Source organism: Vipera berus (genome assembly GCF_964194415.1).
Source record: "Vipera berus genome assembly, chromosome: 3".
Taxonomy (NCBI): Eukaryota; Metazoa; Chordata; class Lepidosauria; order Squamata; family Viperidae; genus Vipera; species Vipera berus.
In genome coordinates, this window is record NC_138204.1 from 186,869,381 (window position 1) to 186,886,411 (window position 17,031).

Below are 17,031 nucleotides of genomic sequence, written 5' to 3' on the forward strand. Positions count from 1 at the left end.
TTCACTTTTCTCCTTAAGTTCTACAAAGTCATACATTACAAATACATCAGTAAACAATTTACATAAGAATGGCAAAATGTACAATTCCAATGGGATTCTCAGATCTCAGTAGGTGGACTGGGCATGCTCTCATAGCTTCATATGAAAGAATAATACCAATTTTTGAAGATCTGTTGGAAAGATTTTTGACAAACCATACATAATGTGTTTTAAAACCTAGTAATGTGCTAAAGAAGTGCTTTCTGCTGGGTGTGCAGTATTTTGTACAGCTATGAAAATACTATTTGCACAAAATATGCATCCCAAACAAGAGCAGATTTACAAAACATAGAATTTAGAATCATACTGCTGGAAGGAACCTTCTAGTCCAATCCCCTACTTATACCACCCCGGTCAAATGGTTGTCCAGTCTATTTTTGAAAACCTCAAGTGATGGAGCACCTAGAACTTAGGGCAGCAAGCTTTTTCATTGTTTTCACTGTCAGAAAATTTCTCCTTACTTCTACGCTGGATCAGTCTTTAACAAGTTCCACCCATTAATTCTTGTCCTGCCCTCTGGTGCTTTGAAGAATAAGTCAATCCACTCTTCTTTGTGACTGTACTGGAAGTACTGGAAGACAGTTATCATGTCTTCTCTGATCCTTCTCTTTGATAGATTTACTTGGGTTCCTCAATCATTTGTCAGACGATTTACCTTCTGGACCCTTTATCATCTTTGTTGATCATCTTTGCTTACTTTCTAAGCTCAGCATAATTTTGTATCATGATAGCAATGTATCTTAGAAAGGCAAATTTGCAAAGAGAATAATCCTTAAGGAATCAAGACTAGTTACTAACTTGAATAGTGTTTCCAGTTTGGTAGTGGACTATGTTTGATTTTAAATCTTGCCCATTGAAGCTTTTCATATTGCAAACTGTTGGGAGATCAAGTCTATCACACAGAACAAACCCATTTTGCTGATCCTCCAAGTTGCTGTCAATGCAATAATTTACAATTCACTGGGTAGATGGCGGCAAGTGAGGCAGGGTGCCAGGTCTTCAATGAGAAAACAAAGCAGAGGAAAGAATGTGCACAAATGATCATTTCCAGAAGAGACAAGGGGGAATAGAATTTTATTTGGGAAAAGAAACTACACACTTAAGAAACTGACATGCCTGTGTGATATTTTGTTGTCCCAATGCAAAATGCCTTTTTGTCTGAACAGATCAGAGCTCACAAATGCACACACTGCTAGTGACATTTAATATTAGTTTGTTAATGCTCTGGCCAATGGCATTGATTTAAAAAAAGAGGGTAAAAAAGGCATACAGCACAGGGGAAAAATGGGATTCTGTGGAATTTGGAGTGTTAAAGCACATAGGAAGTGGAGCGTTGAAATGCTGCAAATCCTTTTTCTTGCTGGGCAGTCAAGCTGAAAAAAATAATTGGTGGCAGTGAAAACATTTTTTCTAAACTTAATTGTTTTGTAGGGGTCACAGGATAAAGAGGAAGATTACCCTTCCCTTTCATTTGTACACCTATGCTTTGAAATTCCTCCATTACTCCCCACAGCAAATAAAGCTTAAACAAATATTTTCTGTTGGCACATTGGCGTTCTTACCTCCCCTAGTTTAAACACCATATAAAAGGAATATTTAGAAATTACAGCCCTAGGCTATTGCTTCTTATTTCAACTGTAATCTTCCCAAGTTATTCACACCCAGGGATCTCTAGGAAACAGACTTGGGTCATAGTGAAATAGTTTTCAGACTGAATGCCTATAGGGTCAAGCCTAGTAATATTGATTTGTGAAGAGTAGCACCCAGAATTAAATGTATGGGGAAAGGTCCACACCCAATTTTGCAGCTCCCTTTTATTAGCTTGATTACCTTTCTATCTTTTAATTCCTCAAGGAGCAGAACAATTTTATTCTTGCTCTAAATGATTAGCATGGTGTTTCCAAAGAAGTGAGATGATTTGAAGAGTCAGCAAGGCTAGAAAAGAAGAACATATATATTTACTTATTATTAAAAGTGAAATTTGGGGCTTATGCTAATTATTATGTGACCTAAACAACCAACCAAACCACACTTGGGCAGATACTAAGATTTCTATCAAGCATAAAGCAACTGGAAAAACAAATCAGATTGAGATAAAGATGAAAAAACTAGAAACTACACAAAACATGCTTTTGTGAAGAGGGAAAAGTCAAACAAATGAATGCCAGGACTACTCAGCTAACTTGCTTTGGCAAATAGGGTAAGATGTAGGAAGGAAAGCAAGTGAGAATATAGAAGGCATGGGGTTTTAAAGAGGAACACCTCAAGAAACTCAGTGCAATATGAAATGATCACATTCAGTTACAAAATGACTATCGGTTAGCAAAGAGATTTGAGGAAGCAGGGTGGGTATACGGTAGAAATTATTTCCTGCAGGAAGGCATTGTTGCCTTGTAACTCAAATAAGAACATTCCACTCTGCAATATTTTGGTGCAGATTCTACTTACAGTTCCTAGTACTTACTATGTATTACCATGCTTCCAAAGCTTTCTTAAATCTTTTCTTGACTGATCGAATAGGTGCTGTCAAGTCAGCGTTGATTCTTCATGACTACATTGCCTTTTTCTATTATGATTTGTTCTCCACCTGGTTGTTTTGCTATTTTGCTCTCTGTACATGTTCCTTGCTACTGCAATCAAATCCATCCACCTTGCTACTAATCATTCTCTTCATCTCATTCATTTCAGTTTCTCACATTAGAAACTGTTCAAGGGAGCTGATCTTCTCATGATTTCTCCAAAATATGAGAGTTGGGACATTTGTGCCTCAAGCAATAATGCTGAGTTGATTTGTTTTCTGAGTTGTGCAGGTTATTTCCGAGAGTCTTCTCAAACACCAAAGTTCAAAAATCTCAAAACTCTTTCCACATTCTCATCTTTACCATCTTTTCATTAGACTATCTTAATTATTATTTTAATCTACAAAGATCTTTCCTCCATACTGACACCTCAGCACCCCTTTTTTCCAGCCACCATGTCTTGTCTTTTTTTCATACAAATAGAACTTCCTGGTAACTAATAATGTCATTAAACAAGATTTGCCAGCAAACAAAGATTAGCTTTTCAAAATAATCACAAAACATAAAAAAAACCATTGGCAATCTGGGAAACATGGATCCTGGATAACATGAGAAAATTTTGTAAAAATGATTGATGGTGGCTTGGGCAGGGGTCCTCAACCCTCAGTTCATGGACCAGCACTTGTGCGCGGCATGCAAGAAACCGGGCTGAGCAAACAAGCAAAGCCCCATCCACGGGATGCATGTGTTGATTTTAAGAATTTTGGGACATTAAAGTTCTAAAACATTTAAATGACTATAGACTTGGGCCCTCTTTTTTCTAAACGAGTAATAATTAATATGAATTAGAATCTCATGTAACCCTATCTTTAGTCTTCTAGGAATATTAAAAGCATGTTAACAAAGCTGGCCCATAAAAAGTATAACCTATATGGACAATATGTCTCTAAAACCTAATAAAGTATGTTTAAAGTACTGTAGCTTTATGTTGCAAATTACACAAGTTACACTGCTAAAGTTTTTGATGCAGTTCAGAATGTGGAAAAAGATGGCCTATTTTCTGTCCACATTGCAGAAACAAACGGGCTTACACAGAACAAAGTAGAAAAGATCTATGCATACAGTATGTTTCTAGAATTAAACTCACAGGGCAATTACTGTGAAGTGCAATCTATATAAAAAGCTCTGTGTTTTTTAAATATTTACAGCAGCAAAAATCAGAACATAAAATAGATCTCTCCAGAATGATGTTATTCTGATCCTAAACATCTACTGTCTTTGGATAATTATTTGGAAGATTAAATAAAGGACATTTTTAATGTACGGCTACTAAGATAAAGCATACCTGATTTTGTCATTTTAATTGTGGTCGTAAGTTGAGGACTACCTGTAGTACGAAGAAGTGGTGGAAGTGGGTGGTTTGAAGGAGAAATGAGAAAAGGAAAAAGTAAGATTAAGAGAAGGAGAGTACCGCATATGCTGTTAATTTCACCAATGGTCTGTTTACCTTAAGTGATAATATAGGAGTAGAGATTCATGTAAGATCTGAGATTTACTCTGTTCTTCAAATGGTCAACAATATTCACTATGCAACAATACTGCATAGTGAAGGTTATAACTCTGTTTCCTATTTATCATGTTTTGAATCTTTCCTGTATGAAGATGCCTGAAATAAACTTTTCAATAATTAGTTTGTTGACCCAAACAACCAGCACTATAAAATTCTCATATAAACTTTTATACAAAATATACCTGTTTTTTTTAAAAAAAACTTTAAATCTGGTAATTATATTTTAAAACTACTGGATTATACTTAATAGTAGGATTTCAGAATTTAGACACTGTCTATTTGCCTTTGTATGTGTAGGGAAGCTTGAATAAATATCAATTAAAGTTTTCATACCTAGTATATAGAAATACCACACCCATATGCTTATCTGCATATGAATAAAATATCTGGTGCATCAGAAGTTTTGCGGTTAGGCCTGTTTTAGGATTTTGGTGGGACTTTGCTAAGAAAAACTCACAGGAATTATTTAAAAATATATCAACATGCCAAGTAATAATACAATACAGGACTAGATCCAGCCATGCCCTTCTGTATTCATGGAAGAACTGTATCCAGTGGAAGTTCATAAATGAGGGGAAAATAACTATTAGTTATATTTTGTCAATTCCTGAAGGATGACTTGAATATTGAGAGACCTTAAGGATAAATTTAGAGATGGTAGTAGGAGCTGTAGGAATAAGCAGTAATTGAGAAATCTGTATGATACTCAAAATGTATCATACTTTCATACAATGAATATTTATTTATTTATTTATTTTTATTCCATTTATATCTCGCCCTTCTCCGAAGACTCAGGGCGGCTTACAAGTTTAGCAGTAGCCTTCATTCTATGTATATGCCTGCTTATTAGGGCTTTCACACACACACCCAAGCGGCATTATTACAAAGTCAGCTTAATTGCCCCCAACAATCTGGGTCCTCATTTTACCTACCTTGGAAGGATGTAAGGCTGAGTCAACCTTGAGCCTGGTGGGACGCGAACCTGCACTAATTGCAGGCAGCTGGTGTTACTTAAGGAGGCATTAGCCCACTGCTCCACCAAGGCTCTTGGTAAGTATATAAGTAATGCAGATAAAACTTTGATGGGCAAGTATGCAAGTGTGACATGTGTGCATGTGTCACTGAAGTCAACTTTAATATGAGGAAACCTTTACCTTTACTTTGAATTTTTTTCCACAAAACACGGCAAAAATGTCATGTCCAAATCTTTATTTTCCTCAGACAGCTTTATACAGTTCTACAGAGTGTTTTTCCTCATATCCCAAAATTACAAAGTGAACATTGAAAAGTCCAAGCACATGGAGACTTGTGTGCTAACAACATTAAGACAAACAAAGAGTAAATGACATAAAGAAGAACAAAGCTTGCTTTCTTTTCACTGGAAGAAGAGACAAAAGGCACTTTGCGCAAACAGCCGCTCAGTAAAAAGTTTTTGGAGATTCCATAAAGCTGACCCACACTACAGTAAACATGTGTAACAAGCATAATAGAAAGAGACATGATTGTGCAAATCATTTCACCTTTCCTCGATCAAAAGGTATGCATGGGTGTGTGTCTCTGCGTATGCATATGCCAATGATCTTGACACAAGTTGTCTGTTTACAGTAAAGTGCATTGTTGGGCATAACACAATTTGTAAGTAAGCTACAGAATCCCTGGTATCTTCATACAAACTGCAACTAGATTTGATTAACGGTGCAGAAGTATGGCTTTAACAAATGGCCATTATCATTCATATACATATTGAATAGGCATTAAACAGCACACTTATGCATAAGTAACAAAGTAGGAGGTAGTGTTTTTTTATATATATATCTAAGGCAGTCATTGATTATGTAGCAAAATTATCATAAGATTTAAAGAAAAAACAGGTACAATATTAAATCAGTTTTTACATTATTTTCAAGTGCATATGACCATCTAAAGTATACCTAGGCTATACAGTTAATTGCCTATGATTCTTCCTCTCCCATTATAAAAACCTCCCAATCTTATTCCTATTTCTGAAATATTATTTTGGTATTGTAAGCTTTTCTAGTTTATTGCATTAAAACATACTTATAAGTTATTTAAATTTATTGTTTTAAAAACATGAGAGATCATATACTGTTTCTGAGGCCTGATGGCAGAATTTTATTTCCAGAGCATAAAACTATATCCTATATAAAGAATCTGCAAAATCAGATACCAAAAGCTGCTCATACAAAATAGGTCACATGTTAGTAGCAAACAGGTGTGACAAGCCAAATGATAATTGATATTTAATTTTTATCTACTGTTAAATTATACACACTACTTAGGATTCTAGGCATAACATAAACTTAACCATTTTTATATATTAATATAGTTCTCCACATATCTATATATCTTAGATAACAAATGAATTAAAGCAGCAGCACTGATTATTCTTCTTGTGTCAAAAATGTATTCCGAATGATTTATGTAAACATTCCTATGATCTTCAGTTCTACTGCTTTTGTTCAACAACTTCCAGATATATCTTTTTTTTAAAAAAACAAAATAAAGCAAAACAAGTCATGCTTACATCTCTATATCAGCAGTATATGCCACTTCGGCTACTTCAATTTCTGGCACAAAGTTTTCGACCAGTGACCCACTCCAAGAGGTTTTCCAATCCTCTTTTTCAGACCTGCAGATTCAGATCAATATATTTATCATAAAAATGTGAGCCAACGAGCTCTATCACTCAGTCCTAATATGTGCTATGTTTTAAAACTACAAGTTTGGGAACACTGTCTATCTGCAAATTGCTGGGCTCATGTTTTATATAATATCCATATGCTACAAATTATAATGGCATGTAATTTCTTCAGCAGAAGAGCTATCAGCATCAATTAATTGATTTTCAGTTTCAATTTCATCCAATGACTTTCTGAATGGTAGAAAAGCATTGGAAAACCCAAGTACATGCAGGTATTATATAGAAACATGAAGACAGTAATATAAAATTTACTATGTTGGATTATATAAAGGCACAATCCCATGGAAAATATCTCCAGCAAAATGCCCAAAATGTCTGCAGGACTGTTCTAAGCTTGCAGATGATTTGCATTTCAGAGATTAACTTAAAATAAGACTATTGAATGATAATTTACCGGCTGTCTTCTTCCAAGGTTCTTTGATCTGCCTCTGTTGCGGATGACTCCACTTCTCCACTGCATTCACTTCCCTCTCCTGACAATTTACAAGACTTTGTTTCCACTAAATTTAAGTCCCTGTAACAAAATCAAGGTAGGTCTTTTATTTTAGCTGGAAATTATTATAAAAAATGTCTCTGGGGAAAAGCTTTCTTCGTTGGGGAAAACTATGCGCATGTATTTAAAAGAATCACTGCATTCAGTGGAGTTTGCCCCTAGAAACCGGGGATAAAACTGCAGCCTTAGAAGAATTTTCTAGGAATAATTACATTTCACTAATTCTTTTAAAGTGCAGCTTTCTATTGATAGAACAAAGCAGTAATTTTCCTTATTATTACAACCATTAACATTACATACTGAATATATGCTGAATAATGTTCACTGAAGATAAAATCATCTCTGATACCATTTATCTTGTGTCTGGGATTATCAAATTGAATATTTCTGAAATTATTTAATATAAGCAGAATATTTAATCCTGAAAATGACCTTTGCCAGAAAAGCATTCCACCTCTGAAAACCTAATTCCCCGCCCCCCAAAGAGACTGCAAGCTCTGTTGCAATTTTCTCATTCTCTTTTTCAAAAAGAAGTTGAGACATGATACAGGTTGTATCATAAAGTCTTATACATGTTCTTGGTGCATAGAGACAAAACTTAAAATTTCCTTTTTTATTACAATCTCTTCAAGTATTTCCTGTCTTTTGGGGGCCCCTGGGGAACTGACCATAGTAAGATGTCTCTGTTATTATTAATATCCCTTTGTTGATTTTTGTTTAGCTGTGTTTTATAGTTTTTAATCCTTTTAATAATTATAACTGTAATTTGTGAACTATTGTTTTTTAACTTTATTGTAGGCCTCCAAGAGTCATTTGTTTGTGAGTTGGGCAGCTATAGAAATTTGAAAAATAAATAAATACAAGGAAGTATTCAGAAATCCTAAAGCATTAGATTCATATCACTAGCTATGATAATGATATTTGTGGTGAGTAGCTTTATTTCAGTCTTACCCAAGTCTTTTTTCCATTTCATTTATGTACAATTCTTTTTCATTTAACAACTTTTTCAGAGTATCCACCTCTTTTTGTTTTTCATTAAGTTCCTTTTGAAGCCGGTAGTTTGTTTCTTCCAAAGTTTCACAAAAAGCCTAGAAGAAAATTTAAAAATTTGAAATTAAGGGGTTTTTTTTTTGTAAAAAGCAACACACAGACTTACTCTTCTATGAACAGTTATGTATTATTTTTACATGTACACAATTAATATCACTTGGATTTTATTTCCCTTTATTGAACATAAATACTCTGAGATAGTAATAATGTAATTAAGCTAACATTCCCTAATTATTGGGCAAATCTATAATGGAAAACCTTCCAGGTTTTCTGTTCACATATTTCAGAATTATGAATCTTCCATTACAGCAATAGGATATAAATTTGTAGCACTGACTACCAAGACTTATTCTTGGTAGTAATTTTAATGGAATATAAGTTAAATCTGATGATTTAACTAAACTAAATTCTTTATACTGTACAAGGCACACTAAATGCTACAGCATGCTATATCTAGAATGTTATACTGATATTCCTGTACATTTAGTTAGAAAACTAATAACCTGCAAAATTATTAATTTTTATTTTGGACAAACCTTTGATTTGATCAGTTAGTTTCATCAAAAAGGATAACAAGATTGTGTAACTGCCTCAAACATCTCTATTTAAGGATAAAAATCAAAACTGAGATGGGCTATACCTTATTAAAGTAAATAAGCCTAGAGGGTATGTATGTGTACACACTATTCAGATTTTGAAAGAGTAATTATGGAAACCTGTTTTATTTGTATATCTTAACCACAATAAAAAACAAGAAACTCAAGAGGATGCTCAAATGTCTCTGACATGAATGTTAAGCCCACTGGTAGCCTCACCAGGTTATAGCACCTAACTGATCTTGTCTGTACTCAGCTACTAATTAGGGCTGGTCTGATTAATCCTTGGATAAAAAATCATCAGAGTGTATGAATCAGGAAGTTAGAGCTGGAAATTAAAGATGCAGAAGATGCAAGATGACAAAGGCAAACAATGTTTTTGAGAAAACTGCATAGATATGTCTTTATGAAGTTAGACTTGAGAATGCCTTTTCCCTTCTTTTACACCCACCATTCTGTGAAGTAAATTATATACTTAAATTATATACTTTGGTTCAGATAACCAAATAATGTTTGTTGGACTCCCATTTATCATCCATATGTGACAAATATAGTATGGGAGTTCTGCATTTTCAGTGTATATAAATACAGCTCTGAAGTGCAGCATTCTTCCCTTAGAGCAAAACGTTATGTGTATAGAACTGTTTAGTGTAGTGAATAACGAAGCACTGACCAATGAACAATTGTTCTCTTAAAAGCAAACCTATAGTTAACAGTGAGAAGTTTACAGTTCATAATTTATCTTCTATATCAGGGGTGTCAAACTCAATTTCATTGAGGGCCGCATCAGCATTGCGGTTGCCCTCAGGGGGCCGGATGGGTATGGCCTGGGAGGGCGTGGCCTACTGGATGGGTGTGGCTAGAGTGCATATGGCCTACTGGGTGGGCGTGGCCAGCTCTACATCGTTCGCATCAAGGGTGCCTATGGGGGCCTGGGCAGGAGTGGGACAGATCTGAAGGTCTCTGGCAGAAGGACGGTCTCTGGGCCAGGGCCAAGGCAGTGGGGGCCGTTCCCTCACTGTTTCCAGAATGGCTTCGCGAGTCACATGAAACCACTTCGTGGGCCGGATCCGGCCCCCGGGCCTTGTCTTTGACATGTCTGTTCTATATGGTGCCAGAAAATATTAATTTGGTAGGATATCTCATTTGGCATTTTAGCCTTTTTGGTTAACTACTGAAGTTGTTAGATATATGCTCCCAGTTCTTCAATTGCAAAACACTTCTGACAAAACTATTTATACGCTACAGTTAAAAATATTTGGAAGTTGGTATTGGATATAATTAGGTTCAATCTTTTTTTAAAAAAAAGTCCAAATGAGCATCAATAGCCCTATGCAAAGTTATTATTTTTTAAGATAGTCATTAAATCCATATTAAATAAAGATTTAAAAATGAAATCCATAGTGATAGTTATAAATACAAAATACAGTATAGAGTTCAAAAGAACAGAGAAAATTTCTGTAATGTGTCAATGTCAAGCACTAAGCTGCTTCAATTATATTTGCTGGAAATGGTCCCAAGCTATAAATTATTCTATATCCCTTTTGCTTAATGGTAGCAATTTTATGAATTTTCAAAATACTATTCGTACCATGTCAAAAAATTAGTGACAATAATACATTCGCAAAAATATGAACATATACTTTTATCTCTTATTACAATAACAAGTAAAATAATTTAAATAAGGAAATTGTTGATAAGGCAAATATATCAACTACCTGAAATAGATTTTTATAATATTTCATATTTGGCTCAGTATTCTAGAATTATATTCTAGAATTATATACAGGGTGGGAAACACAGGATATTTAACATTAAACCCCATTCAATTGCACATCATGACTGAAATAATTTTAAAAGCCTATAAACAAACAAATAAATCACATCTAAATATAAATACAATAAAAGAACAAATGAATGAACAAAGCTGAGGAATCTCTGTGTAGTAATTTTTATGTTTCCCAAATTCTTTTTCCCCTCTCTCCTGTTCTTTTCACTTCCACTTTTTTTGCTACATTCATCTCCTTGCATTTTGGTTACCAGCTCTGTTCGTATACAGTCCATAGATCAGACATGTCAAACACAAGGCCCGGGGGCCAGATCCGGCCCGCGAAGTGGTTTCATGTGGCCCGCTAAGCCATCCTGGAAACACTGCCTTGGCCCTGGCCCAGAGACCCTCCTTCTGCCAGAGACCCTCAGATCTGTCCCACTCCTGCCCAGGCCCCCATAAGCGAATGATGCGAATGATGTAGAGCTGGCCACGCCCACCTAGTAGGCCATATGCACTCTAGCCACGCCCACCCAGTAGGCCATGCCTACCCAGTAGGCCACGCCTACCCGGCCCCCTAAAGGCAACCGCAATGCTGATGCGGCCCTCAATGAAATTGAGTTTGACACCCCTGCCATAGATTATTCATTTGAACTATTTTGCTACACGATGACCATGTTTAATTTATAGTTAGAAAAAGAACAAAAAGTTGCTGCTATTCACAATAAAGGCACTAAGTGATAAAACTTAGGTCACTGTGCAATTAATATCTTCTCTTCTAAAAACAAATTCTTCCATTGCACTTACCCTGCTCTCCTCAAGGCTATCAAAGGGTCCTGGTGGGTCATCCAAACAAAGAAACTCCCTTACTGCAAGGCTTTGAAAACAATGGAAAATAAGAGCAACTGATAAGAAAAATACAGGACAATATGGAGTGTCTACTGGGAATATGCCAATGTTGTACAGTAATGCTTCCCCAAATAGGAATTAGCTGCATTATTAAAATTTATAAAGACAGATGCAAACATAATTAGAGGCAAAGGTTTGAATATAATTTTCCCTCTAGTTAGTAAGAATACTGTTATTAAAAAGAGTGAAATGTTTTGAAAAGGTGGTTCAAGATAAAAGTAAAATTAATAGTTCAGTTACACTCATTTTCCTTGAGCACAAACCATGTGTAATTTGAATTTAAGATAATCAACACCATTTAAGGAACTGGTATGCTATAAATGGCTTACTTGATACACCCAACTTTTTCTTCCTGCCTTTTTGTTCAATTTATGGACTACATTATCTTGTAAATTATCAGCAGTTATAGATAAGTATGAGTCCACATTTTTTCCAACAGATTGCTACATAACCCAATTTGTAGAATTATTTCTTTTAAGAAGTCTATCCTTAGATTCCAATCAAATCTGTAAATAGCTGTGTCTACAGCATGAAATACTATCAAAATGGAAAAAAACCTCCCATTGTAAGAAATGCGAGTGAAGACATTCATTTCAGTATATCTATTCCATATCTTAGCTAATATATTTTTAGAAATAAATTGTTGTTTAGGTTTTCTTAAAAATGAAATTGCTTTAAAAAAAACCCCAAAAACCCCATTACAGGTAATAGTTCTAACACTGCAAAGTAAAACCCAGAATATTGACTGTTGTCATCACAAAATTCCTATCAAGAAGTTACAAAAGTCCTTTATTTTATTTTATCATTCATTCATTCATTCATTCATTCATTCATTCATTCATTCGATTTAGTCATCTTAGAGGCAACTTTATATTACCACACCAAAAGAAAATAAAAAAAATCAACTTGTAGGATCCTATTGTAGATTGTCAGTTTACACTTTGGTAAGGCAGAGAAAAGGAGAAATAATATGGTACTAAAATCTACCTAGAAAAATGGAAACAACACTCTTTTTCTTCATCTGATACTTTTGGAAAAGGTCACCTTTTCTAAACATAATTATGTTGCAGTGAGTATTTTATGTTTATTTTATGAAGTACTGCTGCTTGCTATTGTCCAACTTGTCCCGGACTTTACTTGTTTTGTAACACATTCAGAATGAATTGTCAAGTTAAAAGAACTGTTCCAAAAATACAGAGCTATCAAACTAAATATTAACTAGCCAATATCAAAGTATGATAACAAAGTGTAGACTTTTTATAGCCTGTATAATAGTAGTCATCCTATGTATATAAGCAAAGCTTTCATTAAGAAAAAATGCGACTTAAATATGCAATTTTGTAACTTCTCACAACCTCATTTGAAAATAGACCTCAGATGACAGTATGCTTCTAGGTGCTAGATAAATAGGAAAAAAACACACAGAGAACTTTTGCTTTCAAGCCTTAGTACAGAGAACCAACTAGCTCTTGTTTGAAAAAAAGATATAGTATAGCTAGCTACTTTAGTTAAATCATATTTTGTGTAATCTAACCATATAGTGGAATGGGCTGGTCAACAAACTGGCTAAAATCTGGTTGATTTGAGATTTTGTAGCAGAACATCAAGAAAGAGAATGTAAGTTTTAGGTTTTAAGGCACCTGAGAGCTGTTACAAACTACTATATTGAGATTACAATTTAATAGCAATCACCCTTAGACTTATATACCACCCCATACTGCTTTACAGCAGTGTCTAGCTAGATTTACAATGTCAGCATAGCGCTCCCCACAATCTGGGTCCTCATTTTACTGACTTCAGAAGGATGAAAGGCTGAGTCAATCTTGAGCCTGTCAGGATCAGTTAATAAGCAATATGCCTTTAATTCTTCAATAACAAGATAGTAGCAACCATTCTTAGTTATTACTTATGTGTCTTCTACAGAAAGTTGCAGTTATTATAGCAGTAAAAAAACCATTTATTCTTGTTCCATATCTGGGTCACTAACTATGCTGAAAACAGAAAAAAACTGCATCAAGCAATTAATATTGATAGACTGAGGAAAAGAAGGAGAAGGAAGAAGACAAAAATGATAATACTAGTGTCAAATATATACATTTAAGTTTTCTTCAGTTTTGAATATTCACAAAGGGCAATGATTTGAATAACTTCAGTCCTTAGAAGTAGTGTGTATCCTGTGACATGTCCATGATTTTGAACATTCCTATTAAATATAAAAAGAATGACTAGAAACAATTTTAATAAATTCTTGTTTATATGGTCTTAGTAACATAGTGAATGGAGGCTAGAGTTTTGTGCTAATCTGGGAGTATTCCCATTGAATCTCATGGGATTTATTTCTCTGAGGCTGAGCACTGAGGAGTGTGGTGGACAGAGGTTATTAGGGCTATAATATAATATACAGTAACATTATGTCTTTAGTAAAGCTTTTGTCAGTCTTCTTTTACAACAAAGATCCAGATACTAATAGAATTGAGAAAAAAAGAAAATAATGGGAAATAATGTGCTTATTAACGTTTAAAATAACAAGAAAAACTCACTAATAAAATTTTAACTATCTTTATTACCCAGAAATATTTCTCATACACTACTGTAGAATCAGTACAGTATGTTTCACTATATTTCATGCATACCAGAAAAATATAAAGAGGAACATGCGTTCATGATTAAGAATTGTCTTGATATAGTTGGAAGCCAAATAGCTAATCAACAATGCCTTCATCTATTGTTGTGTTTATTTACTCCTTAGAAGTGAGATCCGAATTTTTAATTATTATTGATTTCCCCCCCAGATACTTAAGGTATTATTAAAAGAAAAATCATATTTAATACCCACAAAATCAGCCAAGTTCATAGATTTAACTAAGTCATAGTGTGTCTGTCTAATTTGGTTTTGTTTGAGCACACTATGAAAATCCAGCTATTCAACAAGCCATGGTTAAGCAAAAATAAAGCTAAAAATAAAGTCTGTTTTACAAAAATATTCTGAAAGAAGTTTGTGCAACTACAATATTAAAGGGTGAAACATATGGGATAGACAACAAATATGCTCTAAGAGTATCCAAATCAAGTGCCTATGTAGCAGAGCTGACAGTTGTCTACCAAGTGGTGTCTATTTTTGTCACTACTATTCTATCTCTCATTCAGTCATTCACACATTCCCTGCTTCTGTATTGAAATATTCAGCAAGAATACAAAAGGTACAGCTTTATATCTTTTATCCATTCTAGTCTTTTTATCCAATCACTATTCTCAATCTCTATTATTAAAAAAAGAATAAAGCCTCTGAAATTGAATCCTGCAGTGCCAGAATTATTTAAAATGTAATGCATTGTTAAATTCTTCTTGTCTTATTAAATACTTTGTTTACAGAAGAAAATTATTTACACCCTCTGGAAAAGCAACAGTACCATTTAAATGAGGAAAATGAGAGCTGCAACATCTGCTATGATGAGTATAGTTTTTAAAAAATTACATACCAGTTGGTAATGTCTTTGTGAGCTACTAAATTCTGCAGAAATGCTTGGAGTCCTAGCTGTCTGTCTTCTAGGAAGTCAGGATTATAATTATCCTTGAACCAACGCTTCGGGGGCAATGCCAGTCGAAAACCAGGAAACATATCTTTCAGCTGGAAATATATATCAGAAGGTTATAATTTCTGTAGATAAGAGGGAATAGTAACATTATATTCATAGAGTTATAAAGAACCATTTTGATCTAATGGTTAAGGCATCAGGCTAGAAGCCAGGAATCTGCGAGTTCTAGTCCTGCCTTAGGCATGAAACCCAGCTGGGTGACTTTAGGCTGGCCACTATCTCACAGCTCAACTACCTCATAAGATGGTTATGGAGGAGGAAGGAGTATTAAGTATGGTAGATGCCTCAAGTTATTTATAAAAATAATAAAGGTGGGATATAAATAAGCAATAAATAAGTAAGTATGTAAGTAAGACACCTAAAAGGGACGTGGTGGCTCAGTGGGTTAGGGTGCTAAGCTTGTCGATCAGATGGTTGGCAGTCTGGTGGGTCAAATCCAGAGTGCCGCGTAACAGAGTGAGTGCCTGTTAACTCGTCCCAGCTTCTGCCAACCTAGCAGTTCGAAAGCACGTAAAAATGCAAGTAGAAAAATAGGGACCACTACGGTGGGAAGGTAACAGCGTTCCGTGCGCCTTTGGCATCTAGTCATGCCAGCCACATGACCACGGAGACGTCCTCGGACAAGCGCTGGCTCTTCGGCTTTGAAACGGAGATGAGCACCAGCCGCTAGAGTTGGAAACGACTAGCATGCATGTGCAGGGGAACCTTTACCTTTACCTTTAAGTAAGACACCAGGGTAAAAACTGGGAGTTTTAGGCATGAAGCCAGCTAGTCACTGGCTAGTGGGCTAGTCACTGTCTCAGTACTAGAAAAAGAAGGATGACAAGCCATTTTCAAAGATCTTGCCAAAAAAACTGCAGGAAGTTTTTTATCCAGTCAGTCATCAGAAAAGAAGACTGAAGAACCTTCATACATGCATGCACATGCCCCCCACAAGAAGAGTTATAGCAGTTTAGCAATGATAGCTAAAAAGCACTTTGCATTTCAGATTTGTATTAACATTACAGTACTGTACTTTAGCAACATTAACATTACATTAGCAACATTTCCCAAAGTGGCACTCTCCAAATTATACAACTTTTTATATTCTACTTTATTATACTCAGTGATCATCTTATGAATACTGTATATATATTGAAGGAAGCTACCTATCTTTAGTTATTTAAAATTAAAATTACCATATCTACGCTGCAAAAACTTTCTTTTTACCATCTATAGTAGCAGTTTCCACATATTTGCAGCCTACCTGTGATATGCCTATTAAAAAATATAGAAACTATTATAAATCAGTCACTTTCTTTCACATCCTTTCATAATTGTATGTGAACTGTTGAAATAGAAATTCAGTTCAACAGTAAACATGTCAGGCAAATTATTTAGGACTCCTATCCACATTTATTCTCCTTGAAGGCTGCAAACTTCAATTTCATTTAACTCATTACATAGAACTGAGAGAGCTCATTTCCACAAATACATTCAGTATCAGTGCAATGTGCTTGGGAGTTTGCATTACTTATACATAACCTAAACACGAGATTATTCAGCAATCAAAATACAAGCATTGTTGCTAATTACAAAAAAATGTTATTTGTATTTTATGCAGTACCATTAGCATTTTTCTATAACTGGAAACATTTGAAAAGAGCACTGGGCATACTACATAGCTATCTCTAGAAAAACTGTAACTGCAAAATGCTATATTTTTAAACAGATACTGTGAATTTTTGCTTTAATTTTGAACAACAGCTTACAGTTAGGTACAAAAGCTG

At 34.8% G+C, this 17,031-nt stretch overlaps 1 protein-coding gene across 1 annotated transcript in view; it reads right to left on the reverse strand.

Annotated features, from left to right (window-relative positions):
* Positions 1-1,135: 1,135 nt before the first annotated feature.
* SNX16 (sorting nexin 16) overlaps positions 1,136-17,031 on the reverse strand; it is a 30,142-nt gene continuing 14,246 nt past the window's right edge. Inside the window, exons 4-11 of the mRNA XM_081322479.1 lie at positions 15,146-15,294; positions 11,565-11,634; positions 8,295-8,431; positions 7,245-7,364; positions 6,674-6,778; positions 3,904-3,945; positions 1,870-1,974; positions 1,136-1,412 (exon numbers count right to left, since the gene is read on the reverse strand). Of these exons, the coding sequence (XP_081178605.1) occupies positions 3,942-3,945; positions 6,674-6,778; positions 7,245-7,364; positions 8,295-8,431; positions 11,565-11,634; positions 15,146-15,294 (585 nt within the window). The 3' untranslated portion in view covers positions 1,136-1,412; positions 1,870-1,974; positions 3,904-3,941. The remainder of the gene's footprint in view (positions 1,413-1,869; positions 1,975-3,903; positions 3,946-6,673; positions 6,779-7,244; positions 7,365-8,294; positions 8,432-11,564; positions 11,635-15,145; positions 15,295-17,031) is intronic.